This window comes from Callorhinus ursinus, unplaced genomic scaffold (assembly GCF_003265705.2).
Source record: "Callorhinus ursinus isolate GAN/ISIS: 27379988/994484 unplaced genomic scaffold, GSC_fseal_2.0 scaffold12, whole genome shotgun sequence".
NCBI lineage: Eukaryota > Metazoa > Chordata > Mammalia > Carnivora > Otariidae > Callorhinus > Callorhinus ursinus.
The window spans coordinates 63,441,132-63,466,747 of record NW_027397074.1 but is presented as its reverse complement, the minus strand read 5'-3'; the positions used below and the strand labels follow the sequence as shown (position 1 = coordinate 63,466,747).

General features: G+C 38.6%; 1 protein-coding gene across 4 annotated transcripts in view; it reads left to right on the top strand.

Moving 5' to 3' along the window:
- The window catches only part of CADPS2 (calcium dependent secretion activator 2), a 508,166-nt gene that overhangs the window by 171,091 nt on the left and 311,459 nt on the right, over positions 1 to 25,616 (top strand). For all 4 annotated transcript variants that reach the window (XM_073899136.1, XM_025865736.2, XM_073899137.1 and 1 more), the window contains exon 3: positions 9,677 to 10,009. In XM_073899136.1, the coding sequence (XP_073755237.1) occupies positions 9,677 to 10,009 (333 nt within the window). The remainder of the gene's footprint in view (positions 1 to 9,676; positions 10,010 to 25,616) is intronic.

The following is a 25,616-nucleotide window of genomic DNA, read 5'->3' as shown; positions in this document are numbered from 1 at the left end:
TTTTTTTTTTTTAAAAGATTTTTGTTAGAGAAAGCCCACAAGCAGTGGGGAGGGGCAGAGGGAGAAGCAGGCTCCCCACTGAACAGGGAGCCCGACATGGGACTTGATCCCAGGACCCTGGGATCATGACCTGGGCCAAAGGCAGACCCTTAAAGAAGTGAGCCCCCACCGAGGCGCCCCGTAGTGTTTTCTGTGGTACCATGAAATGTGGAATGAAATAAGAGTGAGGGCATGGGTTAAGGAAGGGTAGTGTCTTTTTTCACTTTATATATTCATATAGAAATTTACTGTAGAAGTTCACATTTGCTATGTCCTAGCTTTTCCACTGTGAACGTGATTTTTTTTTTTTTTTTTACCCTAAACCATCTCAGTCTCGGGATTGGAAGGCCAGCTGGTGCCCAGTGATCTTGCTTCTCTGTGTATGTTTGTCCTTTGGCTTGGTAACTTTTTTAGTTTCAGGCTCTGTAGTTACAGGGTTAAGGAAAGTATGCCATTGGCTTAGGGAAGTTTAAGGAAATCATTGTGTTGGAAAAATACCTGTAAAGAAAACTAAAGGATCTGCTATTAGCTGATATTAGATTAAAAAAAAAAAACAACTTTCTAAAAACTCTATAATATTGATGATAGGAATAGCATATATTTTTACCAAAAAAAGTTTCATATATTTCAGAACTTTATGTTTATTTGGATATAAACTTTCCTCAGTTGAACCACAGGACAATGCAAGAAGATTTTTGTAGCTTAGAGGGTTTAGATTTGCTCTAAGGATATTAGGTTAGTTACAAGGAAGGGTCCTTTGAGAGCATCTGCTTTCTAGTTTAAAGATAGAGGTGTAAACTTATCACTTTCCTAATTTATTTTTCAAATAAAAAATTGTTTGCTATCAGTTTTTTCTTTTTTTTTTACATTTGCTAAGGGAAAGGGACTGGTTAAATCATTGGTTTCCAAACCTTTGGAATTCATGGATCAGTGAACACCAAGGTCAAGTATATCCTTCCTATTATTTTTTGCCAAGAAAGATGAACCACAATAAGAAAAAATTAACCCACAATTTATTAACATTGTACTATAAGTGGCTTGTTGAACCTATGATTTCTATTATAATGAATAAATTTAGCTTTACTAAAATTACTTTGCAATCTACATTAACTTACGCTGAATCAGGGAAAACTACATCCCACAGGGGTCAAAACACCACCTTTTGGATTCAGTAACTTTCCAAAGTACATTACTAATAAAAGGACCTCATGATTGCCTTTAAAATTTGAGTGTTGAATGATACCAGACCTTACAGAGGTTTAAAGGTGCAGGTCTAATGAAATTCATAGCCTAAGGAAGGGAGAAATACAGTGATGCTCTACAGAATTTGCTGTGGCATGAGGACAGCTATGTTTGATCCCTTCAGGGAGGATGGGGAGCTCCTCCCCGAAGGCTCAGAATAAAATGGCATCAAGCAGTGAGAAGCTTCATAGAGGAGGTAGAGAGTAACAGAAACTTCCACCTCCCGATTCTTTTCATCCCCTAAACTCTGTTGCTCCTTTTTAATGAACCATAAGCTGGTAAATCCCCAGATTGGATTGCATGGGGGCGGGGGGGCAGGGCAAGAAGAGGGCTCTCAAGTGAGACCGTCTGGGCTTAAGCTTTCACTTTTCCACTCTTCCACTCCTGGCTACGTGATCTCTGGCCTGTTTCTTTTCCCCCCTCTATGCTTTATTTTTTAATTTTTTTAAATTATTTTTTAAAGCCTTCAGAATAGATGCTAGCACCTACTTTGTATTGTGAAGGTTAATATTCTAGCTTTTTTCAAAATGCTGTTTTAATCACATGACTCCCTGACTTTAATGTTTGGAAAGCATTCCATGTCCTCGAGATAAAAGTCAAATACCTTCCAAGTCTTATGAACCCTGTCCCTCCTCTCTGGCATCTTCTCATGCCCGTAAATCCTTTCTCCCTTCACTGAAGCCCAAGGACCATTTCAAGCCCACTTAGACCAGCTGTTTCCCCCATCCACTATCCCTTGGTCTCCCCACATTTCTAAATGAATTCCTCTCCATTTTCATATCTCCACTCACCACCTTAGGGAATCCTCTGTGACCTCCTCAGATGAGTTCAGAACGTGGTCACAAACTCTCATGACTCCAGAAATTCCTAATAGTATTCACTAAGCTGCAGTCCTATTAGTTTGTGTAATTATTTCTTTTCCTCCAGTGTAAGTTCTGTGAAGGCAGCAAACTCATCTTTGGCTCGCTAGTATATTTCCAACACTGAGCACATTGCCCAGCACATAGTATGTTTTGACAACATATTTATGGAACAAATGGGTGAGGTATGGGAGAAGAAACTTGTCGAGTGTTGTGCTAAACAAGTGTGCCCCTTTATTGGAACAGAAACTATGTTCTCCAGAGAGATGGAAGGGAAGACTGGAAAGGCAGCTTGAAAGACCCCAGATGGATGAAGAGACTGACACAATACAGTCCCGATAGGGAACCTAATGACTGGCTTTGGGCATGTGAAGTGAGCTGATAAATACTGGTGTTGACAATAGAAAATGAGAAATTGACATGTAGTGGGACTAAATCCATCACTGTTAAAAGGCTTCATGAATTGGTAACACCTGAAAAATCATTTTAAAAACAGCCATTGTTTATGCACAGCATACATTATGGGAATTAGTAGTAGTTGGCATTATTAAGGAGAAGAAGGCATCTCTTACAAGTGGGGCTCTGTACTTTCTCCGTGTTTTTCTGGCAGAACACATGTGGGCAGCCTTCCCAGGAAGCATCTCATGGATAGCCACAATGATTTGGCAAGCAGATAATGTTCTTCTCGTCATTATACAATCCTTCTGAAGCAAAGAAGCAATGCATGGATCAGATCAAAAGTAACGTGTGAACAATAAGTGCTTTTGTGGGAAAGTGTATTTGAAGTTTTATTTGGACAGTTGAGCAGACTTTTTGCAGATACAGTATTCTGTGGTAGTCCTCACATTTCAGTTTTGTTACTCACCATGACTTTTTTTAGTATATAAACCGAGCAGGTGAATGGAAAGCACCATTGGTGCTCAGCAGGTGCCTGTACAAGATATAACTCGCTAAAATATGGAAAACTGTGACTACATGCTATGTTACAGTTTTTTGATGTCCCTTTTCTAACTCCCACACTGAACTGGTTGGGTGTTCGGTGACATTTTCACATTAAAGGTCACTGATGGGTACGGGCCAACATCTGTGGAATTACCAATCAGAATTATGGCTGCCAGGGGTGAACCTTGGATAGGAGTGGGAGAATTTCGAGAGAATAAGTACTGTTGCTTTTGGATTCCATTAGTCTCTGTTCTTCCAATATGTGACCTTAGGCCAGTTACTTCACAGCCTAAATTACTTAATCTATAAAAAATAAAAATAAAAATGGCGTAGGGTGATTGTGGGCACAAAAGGAGATAACATGTGAAGAGCTGTAGGGAGACAGAATACCTGCTCATCAGTGAGTTTGTCCATAAACAGAATTCCCATGGCTGCTTCAGTACCAGTATGGTGCCCTAGATGTACCCCAGACAGAATCTCTTTGAGGATCCTGGGGCTTAGAGCAGAAAGCTGGTACGTATGCATCCAAGGCTTGGAGACCAACTTCTAGGACCAGCCTCTTTATATGGCCACACTTTATCTGCCTTTAATTTAATTATTTCTGTGAGAGGATACAAGATTAAGATCGTTTATATCTCCTGGGACTAAGTCCATCATTGTTAGTTCCATAACTTATAATACCTGAAAAATCTTTAAAAACTATCATTTCTGCAATTATAGTAGATTGTCATTTATGCATTGTTTTTAAACAATATACATTTTTCTTCACAAAACTGGTTTTACTTTCCTCTGTGACATCACTCATGCATCCTTCTGAGATGTCTTTCTCCCATTCATGTGGACAAGGTCTATGTCTTAGGTTAAGCATATAATTAAAAATCAGTAAATCTTAGTGGTTAATTGAAGTTATGCAAGTGCATGGTTGGGGAAATAACCATCCATACCATTCACTCCCTCCTCATTAGCTCATTCCGTGGATATTTTCTAAGTGCTTGCTCTTAGTGCTTGGACTGGTGGTAGGCACTAAGAAACCGTCTTTGGTTTCACTCTCCACTGTGGAGGCTTACACTCTATAGTGAGTACGAAAAAAAAAAATGGCACTGGAACCTGCACTTAATTATCACAATTACAAAGTGATAAGTACTTTAAAGGAGAAAAAAAGGGTACTAGGATTACATACAAACAACATAGGATCAGGCTGATTCAAGGCAATTGGTGAAGGAATCACTAAAGAAGGGTTGATGGAGTAGGGATCTGATGCATTATTAAGAGATAATTAGGTGATGGTGAGATGGTGTGAAGTTTTGGAAAGAAGACGAGTGGAGCTAGTGCATGGAGAATGAGCAAGGGAGAATGCCTAGTGATGAAGCCAGAGTGGCAGTTTGGAGCTATTTGAAGTAGGGCCTTGGTGACAATTTTGGTGGAAAGTCAGTGAAGAATTTGTAAGCTGGAGAAGGATTGAAATGACCAGATTTAAAAAACAAACAAACAAAACCACTAGTTTGATACTACTGAAGGGAAAAAGTTGGGGAAATGGGAGTTGGGTGGCTTTTAGGAAAATTTGTGAGGCAGGAAGCCCAGTTAAGAGGCTGTTGCTCTTAGCCAGCTGAGACAGAATGAGGGGCGTGAACTCTTGTGGGCACAAGAGGAGGCAAAGATGATCTGAGAGGAATTTAGGGGCTGGTGGGGTCATCAGGGTTCAGTGACAAGTTGTAAGTTGGGAAATAAACATGGAGAAGGAGGAGTTGAGAATGGTTTCCAGGTCTCAGAAGAAGTAGGATCTGACATTCACTGAAGCAGATAGAAGGCAGAGCAAACAATAGGAAAAGTCATGCATTCTGTTATGCGATTTGTCCCACTGGCGCCCTAACCTTACACCTAAGGAGAGCTATTGGTTGGTATTAGCCATGTCTGAAGCTTGAGTGATACGAGGATCATTTGTTGGATTGCACTTTGTGATGGTGTCAGAATTGGGAGCATGTGCAAAATGGATGCTCGTCAGCACAGAATCCCAAAGGGGAGCACGGAAGAGAGAAGCAGCCTTCTTAGGATGGTAGACCTTCCTTTCCTATACCTCGGATCAGAGGAGGACTGTTGCTTACTCCTGCTTTCAGATCATTGCTTTTCCTTCCTCATGCAAACTCTCTCTTGTCTGCTGGAGTGTATTCCTTTCAGCCATACCACATCTTATACGTTCGGTTTTTTAGTGTGTATCCATCTCCTGGTTCCTCTCACACAGGCATCCATAGCTCAGGAAATCTGGGAGCTAGATGCCTATCTAATCTTCTTTAGCTTCAAGAGAATTCAGTGTCTATAGATAGTCCTTACTTTCTTCAACGAATCTTTATTCAGCTCTAATTATAGGACAGGCTCCATATTAGGCACTGGATTCAGAAGCATACAAAACCGAGTGTCTGCTCTGGTGGTACATACTCTCTATTTTGGGGAGACAAATATGTATCTGGTGCCATGTACTAAAAAGAAAACTAGAGCAAGATAAAAGGGTAAGAATGACAAATAGGCGGGGGCGTGGGGGGGGGACTTCTCTCAGAAAAATGATATAACGGAGACCCACATGAAGCAAGAGTAAACTGTGTGGGTATATGAATGTATTACGTATTGCTGTATAACAAGTTAGCCCAGAATTTAGCAACTCAAAATGATAAATATGTCTTGTCATCTCACAGTACCTTAACGTTAGGAACCAGGGAGTAGCTTTTAGCTGATGTTTCTGCTTCAGGTCTCACATGAAATTGCAGTCCTAATCTCAGGGGGGCCACATCGTCATTATTTTGTCATCCATACCTTAAACTACCCCTTTCCTGACTTGTCTCCCTCCTTGCCTAAATGCAGTTTCCCAGTCCAGCTTCTCCCTCATTCCCTTTTTTTTTTCCTGCTTCCTAAAAGAAAAGACGTTTGCTGTCTTAATTTTGGCAACTTGTCCTCTTTCATCTCCTGTAGATGGGCTCCCACTCTCTTCCACACCAGGAAATCTCTGTCAAAGGTGACCTCTGGTGATAAAGACCAGTCTATTCTTAATTTAGTTGATTTCTCTTGTGGCATTTGGTTCTCTTTCTCTTGAGATGCTCTCCCCTCTTGATCACTAATACGGTATTTTGCCTTCTTCTCTGACACTACCAGCCTCTCTTGGATCAAGTTCTTCTACCAATTGTTTAAATGTAGGTATTTCTTAGAGTCTTGTTCTTGACTCTTTGTTTTTAGTTTACTTTGTCTTCAAAGCTGACTCCTACGAAAACTAAGCTAATAATCCCTGATGCCCCCCCCACCCCCTCTACAAATATGTTGTTCATCTGTATTCTTCTTTGGTTAATGGAATCTAGGCACCCCAGTTTTAAAAAAATCATGAAAATTTTCCTGCCTTTTTACATTCTGTAAATAACCAACATATGTTAATTCTGTCTTCTCTAACTCCCTCTTACCTCTCCCTAGTGCTCTAGCCCATGACCTTTGCCCTAGATCAAACCCTTCCTATTTTTACCTGGTCTGCTGTACTTGTTGGATAACTGATATCCCAGTCTCTGTTCTGGTTTATTGTCCTCTACCCTTGATGCTGCCACCAGTTTTTTGTGTAACTCTTGTTTCTCAGCATGTTAATACCTGGGTTTCCCAGCCATCACCGACTCTCGGTTATCAGAGAGAGCTCAGATCCCTTGCTTGGCACATGGTGCATTTTGCCATCTGGTCTCTATTGGTCTGCTTGGCACAACTTTTGCTGCCCTCACCCTTAAATTTAATGCTCCTGCAGGATGAAAGTTCTTACGTTGCCCTCAAAAGGCTATGCTATTTATTCCTCTATGCTTTTTACTTCTGTTGTTTTCCTGAAATGTGTTTTCTCCCTTTTCCCCTTCAACCCACAGGTCATTCAAATCACAGGTCCCTGTCTTTGTTTTGTGCCCCCTTTGTCCTCAACCTTGTCCCTAGACGGTGGAGTTCATAACTTCCTTTTCTTTACTCCCCTTGAATAGGCTGCCATCCTTGCTCTTACTGTACTCTTTATCCTGTCTCTCCCTGGTTGTGTGAGCTTTGAGGGCAGGGTCTCTGGCCCGTTCGCTCTTGTCTCCCCTCAATACTTAGCAAAAGGCCTGACACAAGGTTACTTAGTAAGTATCCATAAATAACATGTAATTTGACTGAGTTAGTATGGTTTTAGGTAGGGTTTTATAGGGGAGTTAACACTCCAAAGACTTATTATCCTTGCTTCAAAAAACATTGTTGGGTTACTTGGTAGAATTGAGGACTGAGTTAGGCAGAAGTTGAGAAAAATAAAAATCCCTGCCAACTTAAAAGTATTAGATACCAAGTAATTAAAAGCTTTTTCTGAAGCCAGCATTAAGGTATTTATATTGCACATTAAACAGATCTTGCTGTTCCAGCTTCGTACGCAATTACCAAATTTTTAAAAGTTGTTTGTCTCAACTCTAAATACTCTCCCATAGAAAGAATGTTACTTTTATTTCTGTATCGGGGTGCAATCTGGAGACAGAAACCACACAACTGAGTAGGGAAAATTTAATCAGTGAGAGATTGGTTGCAATGGGTGAGGAAAACTGGAGAATATAGGAGTAGCAGATACAGGGAGCACAGCATCCAGGGAAGGAACAAATCTGGAAGAGGGTCCTGCTCCCCACATCTCAAAGCCTGGGATCCAGACCTCATTGGAGAAGATGTGGCATGTCCTACTGCATGGCAGAGAGTTTGACTGAAGTGCTACACTAATGGGACAACTGGGGAGTCTGCCTTCTGAGGTGCGGCACTGTAGAACTCACTGGGGATCTGCCAGTGGGGGCGGTGCACTAGGAAGCCACCCTCAGGCTGGGAATAAGTTGCCCACGTGTTCGTGCCCCATGCCTGCAGGTGTAAGAAGAGAGCCCTTCTTCCTCCAGTGTCCCTCCAAAACTTTGTAAAGTTGTGCTGACACAGGCAGGGTACTGGGAGGGTAGCACAGAAAAGTAATAAATTGACTACTTTGACTCCTGAGCTTCCATATGTTCCCATTTAACAATATAAAAGTCTCATAGGAATTGGGAAAAAATACATGTATATATAATTTATCTTGAATTCTAGTACCCAGTGAGAGTTGTGCAATGAAATGAGGGTGGCAAAGGAGATGAAGGCACCCTTAATGTGTCCCGAAGTAGTTAATGGTATTCTTGGACAAAGTACTTATGGAATATCTTTATTTTCGTTGATCTGCATAAAGGCATTATTCTTACACCTGTCTCTTAAGAATTAGTTTCAGCTTAGAAACAGAAAATAAGTCTTTTCTATACTGACTGAGGCACAACTGATGAAGAGACAGGAAACATTGTGTATATGTGTTAAATGTTTGCCCAATGTAGAATTTATAACCCCTATTTCAGTACATTAGCCAAAATGTTCAAGAGTCAGGAATCCTCTGGCCCTTGAGCAAAGATAGGAAACAACATTTTGGGTGAATGACTCTAAAAGGGGAGAAATCAAATATTGGGGAAAAGTTTAGAGTCAGGTGATGGTCAGTGGGACCAGTGAGGCCACTTTATACAGAATATGTGTGCTGCTTACCCACACGCCAGACAGACATGATGATAGTCTAGTCCAAGTAGTGGGGTCCTAACTCAGTACCATTATTCTAAGTCAGTTTTTAGGGTAAAAGTTGACATGGATTTTTGTTTCATAAGCTTAACAGATCTAACTCATGGGGACTGCACTGAATAATCCTACAGGCTCTTCTGGGAGAATTTTTTGTCGTCATAGGAAAAATAGGAATAAAAGCAGTGTTACCTGCTTCGAAGAGGATTCTTAGGACTATTGATGATGGAATAGATATTTAATGAATCTTGACTGATATTTGTTGATATTTGGGTCTATAACTTAGAAGAAAGGAGAGTTCTAAGGCCAACTCTGATGTTTTGCACAGTAAGACATTATTACCCACCTCTTCCTGTCAATTTCATGAACTTCTCTCTCTGTGGTTGTCTTTGTATGTTATTGCCTGGTACTAGGGAACATCTAGATATTTCTTACAGATTTTGCTTTTCTGTCATCCATTCTTACCGGCTCTGAGACATGTGCAAGAAGTTGGGGGACTGGTGAAGTCAGGGATGGGGAGATGGTTGCACCCTAATCCCCCAGCTGTGGAGGAGCTTTGATTAAGTTATACATGCTGGGTGCTGACTTGGATACCAGCTATTGACCTTCCGATCCTCATTCAAATAATTGGGAACCCCCTCCCTGCTGAAAAACTAGCCAGAACTCTAAAGTACAGATAAAGAAGTTGAGTTTACATCTCCAATTAACTTCTTAACTCTGAAAGGATTCAGTTGCAGAGATGCCCATGACCTTCATGTGGGGATGCATGTAGTTCAGGTTGGCTCATCATACGATCTTAGCTTTCATTACTGCCTCTTGTAAACATTTCATCATTTTAGAAGATTGGGGTCCTTTATGTCATTATTTACCATATGTTATAAAACATTTTGAATCATTGTAGAATACTTGGTGTCATAATTCTGGCTAGATTGTTAGAAGCAAGGAGTGTTAGTGTTCCAGCCTAATTGTAAATGGGTTTTTTGTCTGTTTTTTGTGTCTTCTAGGTTTTTCTGAAGAGTGATCGAGTGGCCAGAATGGTTCAGAGTGGAGGGTGTTCTGCTAATGACTTCAGAGAGGTGTTTAAGAAAAACATAGAAAAACGTGTGCGGAGTCTGCCAGAAATTGATGGCTTGAGCAAAGAGACAGTGCTTAGTTCATGGATAGCTAAATATGATGCCATTTACAGAGGTGAAGAGGACATGTGCAAACAGTCCAATAGAATGGCCCTAAGTGCTGTGTCTGAACTTATTCTGAGCAAGGAACAACTCTATGAGATGTTTCAGCAGATTCTGGGTATTAAAAAACTAGAACACCAACTCCTTTATAATGCATGTCAGGTAAGTGGTCCATATTTCCCATTCCCCCACCTGGCTCAGAATGAACATCAAATATTTACAAGCCTATGAAAATGTACATTTTATAATCACTTTGCAAAGTTGAGTGAAAATGAATTTTAATAAATTGAGTAGTGGTATTTGAAAGAAACTTTGAAAGAATTATTGGATAGAGGGAGAAGAATATCAGTACATTCTACCCTGTAAGTAATCGTTCCCATGTGCCTTATGTTAGGATATCAGATTTTTACCTATTGGGTACATAAGGGGAATACCCCAAATAATAAAATGAAAATCAGCTGTTATCTAAAAAAGCTGGGCAATTTATAATAGGCAGGTATTACTGACTGCAAAATAATTTTTTTCATAAAGTTATGTTGGTCTTCTGAATTCTATGGAATTGAAACTTCAGAATTTCTTTAACCCAGCCGGATAGAAATGAATAAAAATGTTGCTGAACTATGTAATTTAGAGATGACCAAGTAAGAAATATTTTTTCTCTTCAGTTGTTATTTGAATCATACATAGGACAAATTGAATAAAATATCATGTTCCACATCTTTCATCTTTGGGCCTTATGATTTGTCTAATGTATTCATTTCATGTTTGCATTTTGTTTATTTTGGTGGTATAAATTATTTAACTATGCCCTAATATACAATTTAAATAGACAAAATTCAGGCATTTTGAAATTCATGCATTCATTAGAGTTACACTTCTATAATGTACATTTACATTTATTTTTAATCTTTTCACAAATCTCTTAATTTCTGCTTTCTATGTGTATCATTTGCTTTGCATTACTAACTTGTGAATCACTTCAAATGAATAAATTGACAGGTAATAGTAAAGCAATGTAGCATCTTAAGCCTGTGAACAATTCATGCATTCATCATAATTGTTTTCACTATTATTAAACCAGGTAGTTATTTGACAATAGTGGCAGATGACTATAAAACCACAATCTTCTGTTTTAAAAGATTAATGCAACTGGGACTTTGTATTTTTAATGAAACAGTAACTCATTTGTACAGCTAAATATTGATGAACATGACTTAGTTAAATTCAGATTCACACATTTGGTAGATATTTATTGAGTATTTATTCAAGTTTTTGACTTGCTGGGTGTTGGGGAAACCAAGCTGAGCAAATGAAGATATTTGTTCTCCGTATCTCCATATGTTGAAGTCTAGTAGAGCAGATGGACCTCTAAAATGAGTTATAACAAATGCATTGAAACTTATACTGGGTGTTACAGGGTCATAACGTCCGCTGACATCAGTTTTTTTTTTTTTTTTTAATAATTGCAAGTGTTATGTCTTTTTATGTAATTAACTCCTTTATCATTGTATAAAATCCCTCTTTATCCCTGATAACTTTTTTTTTTTTTCCTGAAGTCTGCTTTGTCTTAAACTAATACAGCTACTCCAGCTTTCTTTTGATTAGTTAGCCTGGTGTCTTTCTCTATTTACTGTTAACCTATCTGATTCCTTATGTTTTTAAAGTGGGTTTCTGGTGGACAGCATCAAATTGCCTCTTGGGTTTTTTTTTTTTTTTTTCTTTTTAATCCAGTCGGACATCTCTGTCTTTTAATGGCTATGTTTAGGTTATTTATATTTAAAGTGATATAGTTGGCTGAAGTTCTACAGTCTTAGTTAAGGATTGTCACTTCCTTGGATTTGTCATTTATCCCTTGTCCCCTTCCCCACCCATTTCTGCTTTCTCTCATTTGAATTGAGCATTTTATGTGATTCAATTTTATGTGATTTTCCTTTGATGTACTGTGTTTTTTTGGTGTTTTTTTTTTTTTAAACTTGGTTAGGAGTTGTTTAGTGGTGGCTCTAGGGTTTACAATCTACATTTTAAAATATTCAAGTCCATATTCAAATAACATTATAAGTCTTCAAGTGTAGTACAGCTGTCCTAGAATAGAGAATTTCCAAATCCTCCCTCCCATCCCTTGTGACATCTGTCATTTATTTCACTGATATTTCTGTCCTTCATTACCGTGATGTTTTTATCATCTAGTGCATTGTTACTATTATTGCCTTAAATAGTTAACTTTTAGATATTAAGAATAAGAAAACAAGAAAAATAAAAATTTTTGTATTTTACCTTCATCCTTCTCCTGATACTCTTTGTGTAGACCCAAGTTTCTGACTGGTGTCATTTTCCTTATTTTTCTGAAAGACTTCTTTAAATACCTCTTGCAAGGCAGGACAATTGGTGATGAGGTCCTCAGTTTTTGTTTGTCTGTTTTTCCTTCATGTTTAAAGGATAATTTCACTGGATATAGGATTCTCAGTTAGCCTTTTTTTCCTCTTTCAACACTCTGAAGGTTTCAATTCATGCTTTTCTTGCTTGCATGCTTTCTGATGAGAAGTCTGAAGCTCCTGTGATATGACTTCAGTATTTTCTCCTTGTCTTAGTTTCCTGAGTTTGAGTATGATATGCCCTAGGGATAGGCTTTATGATTCTCTTGCTTGGCATTCTCTGAACTTTCTGTTTCTGTGGGTTGGTGTCTGTCATTCAGTTTGTGGAAAATTCTCGGCCATGATTACTTCAGATTTTCCTTCTGTCCCATTCTCAGCTCCTTCCTGTAGTCCAGTTATATTTGTGTCACCTATATTTGATATTGTCCCACAGTTATGGGATGTTTGTTTGTTTTTGTTTTTTTTTTTTCCTTGCATTTGAGATTGGGAAGTGTATGTTGACCTTCAAGTTCACTGACTCTTCCTCAAAATCCTCAGGTCTGCTGATGAGCCCATCAAAGGCTGTGTTCATTTCTGCTAGTGTTACTAACCTCTAGCATTTCTCTTTGAGTCTTTCTTGGAGTTCCCATCTACCTATTTACATTACCCATCTGTCCTTGCATGTTTTTAACTTTTTCCATTAGAGCCCTTAATTTATTAATCTAAGTTAAACTTTTTTTTTTTTTTTTTTAATAACCAACATCTCTGTCACCACTAAATCCCATTGGGATGCTTGCTTTGTTTCCAGTCTGTGTTTCATTTTCTCTTTTGGCATGTTTTGTAAGTTTTTTTTGAAAGCCAGGCCTGTTGTATCAGATTATAAGAACTGAGGCATATTTGCCTTTAGTGTGAGAATTTACATTAATCTGATGGAAGGTAGGCTGTGTTTAATGTTTATTGTAATGTCTATAGGTGCAAGAAGCTTCAAATTCTCCTAATGTCCTTTTGATTTGAGGCTTTCCTGAGTATTCATCTTCAGAAAGAGTCTTACAGCTCCTCCACTGTTACCCCGGAGCTGTGTTGGTGTTGTGGTAGAGTGTTGGGGAGTAGGGACTGTTCTACAGTCTGACTGGATTTTTAGTAGGCCTAGGTCTCGGGGCTGTAGCCTTCACAGATGTTTCTGTCCCTTGTCTAGGAGTATGGCTTCCCTTCCCACCATGTGCCTTATTCCCTTCCTCGTTTAAAGGATATCCAGTCTGTTTCCTTGAAGTTGTGCCTCCTCTTCACTCAGGTGTTATTTTTCCCAGTAGAAGAGTTCAGAAGGCTGCAAAAGACTGCAGAGGGTAGCCTTTTCTCTCTCCAGCAGGGACAATTATTCAGTGTTTCCTTTTGGCAAAATCCATCCCCCTTTGTTAGGTAGAAGAATGTGGGAGTTTTAACAGTGGTTTTTCTTCCCTTCTTCCTGCCAAGTCTACAGGGGCATCTTTCTTGGATCCCTACAATGAGAACTTAGTGGGATTACTATAGAGCCCCCTTCTGATGACAGCACCAGGAGTTTCTCATTCTCTGCACTCAGCTTCTAGTAATTTGTCCAAATTAGTTGTCAGGTAAGTAGTCCTACTCTTTATGCCCCCACTGACTTCTGTTTCCAATATTACACCTCTCTGGTTTTGATTGTGTCTCCAGGTGTTGGGTTAGTGGTTTGCCCTGCAACCCTCGTTCTCTGACAAGTCCAAGAAAAGTCATTGATTTTCAGGTTGTTTAGCTCTTTGTTTTAAAAATGGGAGTGACGACTTCCAATCTCTTTACAGGTCTGAGCTCAAACTGCAATTCCTTTGGTTCTGAGATTTGAAAAACTCTTAAGGATTATTTCTTTGATAGATTTGAAAAAACTTACAAAAAATACTCGTATAAATAAAGGAAGAGCTGTACTTTGGAGTAACAATCATTTTATGAAGTCAGTGAAATAATGAAAATGGACGAAAACGGCTGAGATTCTTTTTTCTTTCTCAAGGGCATATGTATCTTATTCTTCCATTGTGTTTCAACAGAGGTCTAAAAAGAAAAGGTGATAGCACAGACAGTAGACTGCCCTTTACAGGAAAGGAATAGTTGGAGAAGAGGAATAGTGGAGCAGGGTTTGGGGGAGTGGAGAAAGGACCTTAAAGCTAGCTGAGCTGTTGGAACCTGGCTCCAGGTACAGGTCGGTGAAATTTACTCCACTTTCCTGACATCTCAGGAAAGGCTTGGAGACTTACTAACTGTAACTCTTCTGTATTGGTTCACCCTTAGCTGGTCCCTTGTTTTTTGCTGGTAGTGGTCTCCTAGGACATCTCTCAGATATGTGCTTGCTTCAGGGTCAGAAGCTCTGCATACAGAGCTGTTCTGTTAAGATGTGCAGGATGACATAGTCCCTGGTACTTAAGGAAAAACCAGAATGTGAAGGGTGCAGTGCCAGAGCTGCAGCCTGATGCCACCCGAGCTTCATGTGGTCACAGTCTCGTCCCAGAGCTGTAGGATCAGCATCAGCAATGGAAAAACAGAAAAGCAGAGGTGATTACATTATGTTTGATTAGAGCCAGGAACTTAGTAATTATCAAAATTAAGGCATGAGAGTAAAACCTGAATGTAGAGGATATCACAAATTATAAAACTAGGGATAATTGAAAGAAAAATTATTACATGTTACCAAAAAATAAAGAATAAGAACAATCCAGATATTTCATAGATTAGCTCTTGTGCTAGTAAAACCACCTGCCACACTTTGGATTCTTTGGTTTGAGTGTGTTTGTATTGCTGCACATTTACAGAACAAAGCATTAGGTAACGAAGGAAGGAGTTCATTCTAAAATGAGCAACATAACAATATAAGAATCTGATATTGTTAGCCATGATTTACTTGACTAGAAGTACAGTGAAGTAACAGGACAGAAGGAAAAAGTGTGTTCGTGAAAAGTTTAATTTCAGAGTAGTTTTAAGGAAATGCAGTGAATTTCAAGTAAATATAGTTACACCTTTAAAGAAACAGTTGATATTAAAGCCATGTATTTTATAATCTTAAGTTAAAAATTTTTTCACCTATTTTTTAATAAAATGCTGCTACTTAAGTGGTACTAGTAATCAGCTGCCTTTAAACAAAAAATAGGTTATTAAAGATTATTTTAAAATGTGACAAAGGGGGGGGTTGCCTGGGTGGCTCAGTCATTAAGCGTCTGCCTTCGTCTCAGGTCATGATCCCACGGTCCTGGGATTGAGCCCCTCGTTTGGCTCCCTGCTCAGCGGGAGGCCTGTTTCTCCCCCTCCCACTCCCCCTGCTTGTGTTCCCTCTCTCGCTGTGTCTCTCTCAAATAAATAAATAAAATCTTTAAAAAAAAATAAAATGTGACAAAGGGTAATACATTATGTTCAAGTCATGTAGTTAACTTAGTCTCCATAATCATGTACAAATATAATAAATTATGTACCAAGCAGTGTGTTGAATGATAGGAACACAGAGACCAGACCTAGTTTTCTGCTAGATTTATTTTTTAAAAGAAAAAAAAAAAAAACGCCATCATAAATGCCACAGTGGTGTGGTGAGATCCTGGCTCTGTGTTCTTGAGGTTGAAAAGAACACAGTATTGGAGGAGTGTCATGAAAACACCAGAATAAGATGCTAAAGAGGTATTCTGCCAGGAGGGATGAGCATGTTGTAAAGCATCCAAAACAGCTTTGGCACTTGGGGAACTCCAGGTCTTCGTTGCTGCTGGAGTATAAGGAAGAGAAGGGACTGTGGTTTGAGATGACAATTAGCAGATGTAGGTTAAGGGTGTTGCAAACTGGAGAGCGATGCAGTCCTACAGGACCAGAGTGTGCATGGTGGGACCATATCAACAGTATCTCTCTTCTTACTTCTTAATTTGTATTTTAAGAGAATTGGTAACTGAATTTGACAGCTATCTGAATCCTCATCTTCTCTGCCCAAGGCTACCTTTATTAATATTGCATAACCTCATTCCATTAACTGAAAAAAGTGACCCACCCCTATTTACCCAAGAGTCCAAGGAAATTTAACTGAAATCTTCCTCTAAATATCCCTCTACCCGAATTTCTTATAGTCTGAAGACTGTAAGAACTCTGAGTGATACTACAGAATAGTTGCACATTTTAAGGGATAAGCAGGAATAATTTACAAATGGTTAAAAAGTAGTGTTCAGGGGCACCTGGGTGGCTCAGTCTGTTAAGTATCTGCCTTTGGTCATGATCTCAGGGTCCTGGGATGGATCCCTGCTACAGGCTCCCTGCTCAGAGTGGGGATGGTGGTCTGGTTCTCCCTCTCCCTCTGCCTCTCCCCCCTGCCATGTGCCTGGACAGCTTGCTCCCTCAAATAAAAAAAAAATTTTTTTTAAGTAGGTTTATGATACCCTTTCTCAGGAATTTTTGGAGCTTTGGAGTTTAAGCAGTTTGGGCTTAAGAGTTTTAAGGAAATCAGCAAATCTAGGCAGTTGCTGTGTTTCTTGCCCATCTCACTGTGAGTCTTCCCTTGGAAGATCTGCGCTCAGGATGTCAAAGGAAAGTAGAAGAGGGAAATTGCTGTCTGCCTTTCACCTCTTTTTTCTCAACTAGTGTGTGATTTGATAATACTTTTTATTTAATATAACTTGTCTACTTTGGCAGAAATAAAGCACACCCTACAGAGGCAGTTAAATTTGATAACAAAAATCATTTTCAAAATAAGAAAATAAAGCTGTAGAAATGACACTTAGGAGGTTATACTTTTCAAATCTAGATAATTTTAAAGCTCAAATGCTGAGGAAAATCTTCAAGTAAATGCCATGAAATGGCAGTTATGTTTTAGGGTACAGCAAGAAGAAACTTCAGACCTTAAGAATGAGTCAATTTTATAGTATCTGATTTTTGAAATTCTGGAATTAATAATTGGAATGGCCATAATATTTATATACATGTTCATTTTTTTTTTTAAGATTTTACTTGACAGAATGTGCAAGAGAGAGCGATAGTGGTGGTGGGGGGAGAAGGGGAAGCATACTCCCCGCTGAGCAGGGAGGCCAACTCAGGGCTCAGTCCCAGGACCCTGAACCAAAGGCAGACGCTTAACCATCTGAGCCACCCAGGCACCCTACATGTTCACTTTTTTTTTTTTTTTTTATTTGACAGCAGGGGGAGGGCAGAAGGAGAGGGAGCAGCAGACTCCCTGCTGAGTGTGGAGCCCGGTGCATGGCTGATCCCAAGACCCAGAGATCATGACCTGAGCCAAAGGCAGACGTTTAACCAACTGAACCACCCAGGCACCCCCATGTTCACTTTTTTAAATGAATGTGTCATGATATAAATTAGATGACTCTGATTTCATTTAAATGAATTTGGATATCTGATTAGTAATAATGAATCAATTTCCTCTCTAAAAATTAAAATTGTGAATACAATTTTAATATATTAAATCACATATTTTTTATCAGTAAGTTTTTTTTTCATTTGACTATGCATTATTTTGTTTTTTTACCTATGGGCCTATATGTAAGGGAACTCCGTAAGAATATTCCTAAGTAAGATTTCTCCTAAAATGTTTTAATTCACTTTTTCACAAATCGGACTAGATCACAGGTATAGGCTACCATCACACATTCTTTGGATTTATTTTTAGATTCTTCATTACCCAGATCTAGCCTATAGAAAGTAGGGTGGTATTCCGACTTTTCCATTTTTTTATTTTTTTAAAGATTGATTGATTTATTAGACTGTGCACACACACACACACACACACACACGGACAGGGAGAGGGAGAAGCAGATGAGGGACTCAATCCCAGGACTCTAGGATCATGACCTAAGCCGAAGGCAGATGCTTAACTGACTGAGCCACTTAGGCGCCCCATTTTTTAATGAGAACAGACATCTCAGAGACGAGGCATCTTTGTAGTAGTAGTGGGGTGCGGGGCAGGGGTGCGGGAGTATTTTTGCTAATGTACTTCAAGACCTGCTCTCAACTCTTAATGAAAAAGGATCATATGGATGTACTGTTCCAAGTATAAGTAATTATATCTTTCCCATGAAAATATTCTATCAAAATTAAAATGAGATATTTAAAAAATGTCAGCAAGGGAAAATGCAAAAATGACAAGATTTGGTTCTTTGAAGGTATTTACATGTGAGGAGACAGATCTATAAAGAAAATGTAATGTTAAAAAAAAAAGAAAATGGTATAGTTAAACAGTATGTTACTGAGGGTATGTATACAGCATGATGTGAGGATGTGGATGACCGTATTTTAATTTAATAGATGATAGTTTGCACAGATTTCTTTAGTGTTCACCCTGGCTGCACATTAGTATGACCCAAGGAGCTTTAAAAACCACTGGACACCTGGGCCCCACCTCAGACTAAGTGAAACAATCTGTGGAAAATAGGACCCACTGTCTATTTTTAAAAAAGCCCTCTTTCTACATTATGGTGATGAAGATGCACGGTTAGGTTGGGGATCCCTGGCCTGACTGTCCGTCGAAGACTTAATGCCAAGGTGACCTCAAACTGTAGGGGAGGGCTGAGAAACCATCTAGTAATGTGTCCAGGAAGAAGAGGTGATTTGGCAGTGTGGAAAACCTAATTTTCGTCTGGAGCTTTAATGAAAGTTTAATGAAGATTCTAAGAAGGCACAAATTCCTGAATTTTTGAAGATGGAAAGAAGTTTGATAGACAGGTGGAAAATAACATTTACAAAGGCACAAGGAGAGTGAAAAGCTTGGAATCTGTTAGGAAGGTATGTCATGTGTATTGCTGGAGTAGCAGGAGATGAGGCTAAAGAGTTAGGACTTGAATATTAAGGGCCTAAATGCTAGCCAGAAGAGCTTGGAATTTATCATGAGCTAGGGAACACAGGTAGGCTGTAAGCAGTGACATGACAGGAACAGTTTGGGATTCTGGAAAGATCCTTCTCTGGGGCCTAAAGAATGGATTTCATATCTTCCATACCCTGCCACCCTGTGGACATGACCCGGCATTATTTTATTTTATTTTTTTTTTTCCCTGCTCCTTGCCCTTGTATGGTCCTGTTTTATTTCTCAGTTGCCCATGAAGTTCCTGGACTACTGGATTGGACCCTAGGAGTCTGTTTTCACGTTCTCTTGGATCTATGCCCTTCAGATTCTGTGCTTCAGAATCCTTCTGGGCTCCCCCCAAACTTGGGAACTTTGGCTTGAGTCAAAACGCTAGAACACCTGATTGCTTGGAAAGGGACAAAGATGGAAGTCTAGGAATTCAGGCAGAAACTGGGAGTCCCCTTGGGTCTATAGCATAAGACCTACCATTTACTAGAACTTTGAGTAATACCGCCTATTCCTCTCCCTTTTTATAGAAAAGGTAGTATGTTTTAATGGCTTTCTTTCCATTTGTTAATGTTTATATGATGCAGCCTTTGTTAACCATGGTCTGATGGGGCATCTGTGATTAGGGTTTTCTTTCAACATAGTGCCTACTCTAGTCAAGCACTGTTCTAGGCTCTCTATATGGCATTCCCTCTTCTCAAGGAGCAGCATTTTTGGAGGGAAAAGTGTGGGGGAGAAATCAGGAGTTCTGTTTTGTACATGCTGAAAACGAAATACTAAACATCCATGTGGAGATGGCAGGTGGTGGTCAGGTATGCAGATCTGAAATTCCAGCGAGTCATCAGGGTTGGCATATGGATTTGGGAATCATTTAGATAGAGTTAGTATTTGAAGCCAGGGGACACTATGAGATCATTTTAGGAGAGTCTGGAGCTCAAGATGAGAAGGGGCCTAGGATAGAGTACTATGGACACCAGGATTTAGAGGCTGCACAGAAGGGACAGAGCCAGTGAGGTAGGAGGAAAACCAGAGTGTGGTGTCAGGGAAGCCAAGAGAAGACCTGTCAAAGAAGGAGAGTGTTTATGCCACAAGCTGCTCAGAGGTCAGGGAAGATGACAATGAAGTGACCCTTGCATGTGTCATGGTAGAAGGCACTCTTGACTGTCCTGGAGTCAGTTAAGAGTAGAACCAGGAAGGTAAGAAAATAGAATTAACAGAAAAATCTTTAGGGGATCAACCAGTAACAACATTATATATTCAAGAAATCCCTTCTATATAGTACTTGGAATCATTTTATTAAATTTGTTGGGCATTTATGTGCCAAGCTCATGCCATCAGACTTTCTTCTTAAGTGTTTATTACTTTTCAACTTTTAGAAATGTATGGCCCAGAAAACTTAACACTCATTTCTTTTGGTAGATGGTTAGACCAACTTCTCTGTTTTTATAATCCACTTAGAAAAAAAAAATTTGAAAAGGCTGAGGAAGAGAGGTGGTCACATTCTCACAAAAGAGTACCTGATGATATTTCATGTTTTGAGCTGATTATCAGGGTCATAATATCCTAAATCCTCTTTGCTTTAGAGTATAAAACATTTCCATTTACCCTAATCACATTAGAGCAGGGCCAACTGATCATTATCTTAGTAAGATTTTACTTGTGTAACGGGTGGCTGTGATTGATTCTGGCTGTTTGTTACAAACTTAGAGAAAGGCCTTTAATATTGTTCACTGTTTAAAATGATGTTATTTTCTATTTGTGAGTGTTTTCATGTTTCTCATATGAAGATCTCCAGATTAATAAGGCTTACCTTTCTGTCTGTGAATCCTCATCAGAGGTTTGTGAACTCATTTTGTACACGGTATGGTACCAAGAGCAATAGTGTTTGGAAAAATATGGATAGGTTCGCTACCCTGTTTTTGAGAAATGAGATGCTACTGTGATTGTTTCACTGAGTTAGATCCACTGAAAAATACTGTAGTGATTAAAAACAACAACAAAACAAAAACTCACTCTGCTTATTTTGACTATCACTGCCTTTTACCCTTTTCACTTAGGTCAGCTCCTCTGCATTCTGTCTCACCATAGCCCAGGGCAAACTGGTGAATCTGAAACTCCTCAGACACAGTAGGTTCAAAATGCCATTTTTTTTCCCCTCATCCCAAATGTGTGGCTCTCCTTCTATTTGTGTTCAGCCTTCCGACTCCTAACCATCAGTCCTTTTATGTCTTCCAGCCCAATTACCTGCATTGCTGCTTTATCCATAATACTATATCATCTCTTTCATGTCCATGGCCATTGCCATAGCTCAAGACTTTAGTACCTCCTAGATGGAGCATGGCAGTAACTTCTTAACTGCCTCCCCCTTCCAACTTTACATATATTGCCAGATTAATATTATTGGAGCACCATCTTGTTCTTATCATGACCCAACTTCGAATAGAGAAAAATGGCTCCTCTCTGTCCACAGAATGAGGTTCATACCCGTTGTTGTTCCATCTGGCCCCCACCTGCCTTACTTATGTTCTTTCCCATGTAGTAGTTCTTTACATACCCTGTGTTCTGTGTAAACTGATTCACTCCCTGTATTTTCTTGGATTTTAATTTTGACTCCTATTATTCTCTTCACTTGGTATTCCCCTTCTTCATTCTTCAAGACCCAAGAGAAATTCCCTGCTCTCGCCCCCAGTCTTTTTCCTTAAATATTGGGGGAGGAGGGGAAAAAATGAGGAATTTACAATTCCTTATCATTACCTAAAAGCCTATCCTATTCTACTTTATATTATATGTAAATTTATATATAATATATATATTTGTATATAATAGATTCTTCTACTTCACTTTAATAGCTTGAGCCTGGGATATTTAATCTTTATACCATTAATTCTGCAATAATATTTAATGTGTTTCCTATTGTGTGTACTCACAGATAGTGAATGACTGAAAGAGTGGAAATTGAAAGTGTGGCATTGGGAATGTTGTGAAGCATTTAAGTTGAATCCTGCTGTCAGACTGCCCTGTCCCTTATTAACTGTGTGACCTTGACCTGGGAAAATTGCTTAAAGCAACCTGTGCTTCAGATTTTTCATCATTAAAGTGGGAGGAAGTTATGACCTGTCCCATAAGGTTGTTCTGAGGCTTAAATGCTCATGTAGGACAGTCCTTACATGTAGTAAGTGCTGTATAAATTTAGTTCTCTTTGTTTGTTTGTTTGACAGAGAGAGACACAGTGAGAGCAGGAGCACAAGCAGGGGGAGTGGGAGAGGGAGAAACAGGCCTCCTGCCAAGCAGGGAGCCCGATGCGGGGCTCGATCCCAGAATCCTGGGATCATGACCTGAGTCGAAGGCAGATGCCCAACGACTGAGCCACCCAGGCACCCCATAAATTTAGTTCTTTTTAGTCCTGATGAGGCTGGAGTTCTGATGTGCTCTGTGTTACCTAATACTAAAGTCTTTCAATCTCAGCATTACTTAATTATTAATGTGGATGTGTACTCAACTATTTTATCGAGGTGAATATAGTTAAGTGTTGCTTGAAAGTATTATGAGCTCATTACTTTTGTCCAGAAGATAAAATGCTAATATCAAATGAAATACTAAAAAAGATTTCATGATGTAAAAAAACTTGCCATCTACCATTTTAGAGAATATGCATGCATTGTCTTCAGGCTATTGAAGTCCCATGGTTTTTATGTTTGAGGTTAAATTCTTCTTGCTTTTGAACATTTTGATCCATTATTTAATATAGTTTAGTTCAGTTCACATAGGGTAATTTTATATCTAATTAACTCATCTTTTCCCTACTTTTTACGATTCAAATGAAAGCATGGTTTGGGAAATGTACTTTTCTCCCCAGTTTTATTGAAAAATATTGACCTGTATCCCTGTATAAGTTTAAAATGTACAGCATGATGGTTTGATTTACATACATTGTGAAATGATTAGCTAGCTTCCATCTTCTCATATAGATACAATAAAGAAAAAATATTTTTTCCTTGTGATGAGAACTCTAACAACTTTTCCATATATCCTACTGCAGTGTTAGCTACATTCCTCATGCTGTACATTACATCCCTAGTGCTTATTTATCTTATTACTGGAAGTTTAGACTTTTTGACCACCCTCCTCCATTTTCCCTCACTTCCTCCCCACCTGCCTTTGGTAACAACAAGTCTGAACTCTTTCAATGAGTTTTGTTTTTTAAATTAGGAAAAAAAATGTTTTTTAGATTACACACCAAAGTGAGATCATACAGTATTTATCTTTCTTTGCCTTATTCTACTTAGTATAATGCCTTTAAGGTCCATACTGTCGCAAATGGTAGGATTTCCTCTTTTTTATGGGTGAATAGTGTTCCACAACTTCTTTATCCCATCCATCAATGGACATTTAGATTGTTTCCATGTCTTGGCTATTGTAAATAATGCTGTTATGAACATGGGAGTGCAGATATCTTTCCAAATTTGTGTTTTCATTTCCTTTGGATATATTCCCAGAAGTGGAATTGCTAGACCATATGGTGATTCCATTTTTAATTTTTTGATGATCCTCCATACTGTTTTCCATAGTGACTGCACCAATTTATAGTCCTACCAACAGTGCACACAGGTTTCCTTTTCTCCACATCCATGCCAACATTTGTTATCTGTTTTGATGATGACCATTATAACAGGAATAAGGTGATATTTTTGTGGTTTTAATTTGCATTTACCTAATGACTTGTGAAGTTAAGCATCTTTTCATGTACCTGTTGGCCTTTCATTTATCTTCTTTGGAGAAATATCCATTCAGGTCCTTTGTTCATTTTTTAAATTGTGGGGGTTTTTTGCTTTTGATTTGTATGAATTCTTTATATATTTTGTATATTAGCCTCTTAACAGATGTGTACTTTGAAAATATTTCTTCATTCCATAGGTTTTCTTTTCAGTTTGTTGATGGTTTCTTTTGCTGAGCAGAAGCTTTTTAGTGTGATATAGTTCTACTTATTTATATTTGATTTTGTTGCTTTTGCTTTAGGTATCATATCCAAAAAAGTCATTACCAAGACCCAGGTCAAGGAGCTTTTATTGCCTGTGTTTTCTTCTAGGATTTTTATGGTTTCAGGTCTTCTATTTAAGTCTTTAATCCATCTTGAGTTAAATTTTCTGAGGGGTATAGGGCATGGGTCCAGTTTCATTCTCTTACATGTGAATATCTAATTATCCCAGCAGCATTTATTAAAGAGATTGTCTTTTCTCCATTGAGCATTTTAGGCTCCCTAGTCAAATATTAGTTGACTGTACATACTTGGGTTCTCCAATTTCGGGGTTCTCAAATCTGTTCAATTTGTGTGTGTGTTTTTATGTTAGTACCATACTATTTTTGATGACTGTAGTTCTGTAGCTCTATAGTATATCTTGAAATCGGAAAGTGTGATGGTGCCTGCTTTTGTTATTTCTCAAGACTTCTTTGGCTTTTCAGGGTCTTTTGTGTTCTGTATAAATTTCAGGTGTGTTTTTCCTTCTGTAAAAAAGAAATGCCATTGGAATTTGATAGGGTCTTCCAGTCCATGAACACAGGATACCTTTCCACTTGTGTATGTTTTCTTCAATTTCTCTTATCTATCAGTGTCTTGGAGTTTTCAGAGTAGAGATCTTTCACTTTGTTAGTAAAATTTATGCCTAAGTATTTTATTGTTTTTTATGCTATTGTTAATGGTATTTTTTTCCAGAAAATTCATTGTTAGTATACAGAAATGCCACTAGTTTTTGTAGCTTAATTTTGTATCCTGTAACTACTGAATTCATTGATTAGATCTAACAGGTTTTTTGGTTGAGTCTTTAAGATTTTCTGTACATGAAACCATATTCTCTACAGATAGGGACCAATTTACTTCTTGGCAGTTCTGAAACCTTTTATTTCTTTTTCTTGCCTGGTTGCTTTAGTTAGGACTTCTAGTATTATCTTGAATAGGAGTGCTGAGGGTGGGCACCCTTGTGTTACTCCTGATCTTAGAGAAAAAGCTTTTAACCTTTCACCATTAAGTCTCATGTAAGCTGTGGGCTGGTTTATTATGCTGAGATAAGTATGTCCTTCTGTGAAATGCATTTTTAAGACTCTTAGAATTATTTTACAAGGACCATGGCAGAACTGCTATTTCTGAGTCAGGTTTTTTATATATATATATATATATAATAAAATCTGGAAGATCAGAATGATATAAGGGAATTTTTTTTAAATGCTTTGTATCTAGCAGACATAATGTTACCTGAATCATACGTAACATCTTATATGCAATGTGTTTCTCTTGAGGGTATGGGAATAACGTCATCTTCTTACATTCTTTTTGTTGCATGAAATTACAAAAAGTTTGTTACCGTGTTGTTGGCTCATCTCAGTGATCAGGAAAAAGGGAGGGATGGGGTTTTTGTTTTTGAGGGAGATTGACTCACAGAAGATCAGCTTGCAGGGGATGTTAGGGTCCAAGAGCCTTGTAATTATTCTTTATATTTGCATTAAAATTGAGACCAGTTATGTGAATTCCACCATTCAAGAAGGATTTGTTTTACTCCTCTTGATAGGGTAGGATGAGCTAACAAGGGACCTACACTGCAATTTG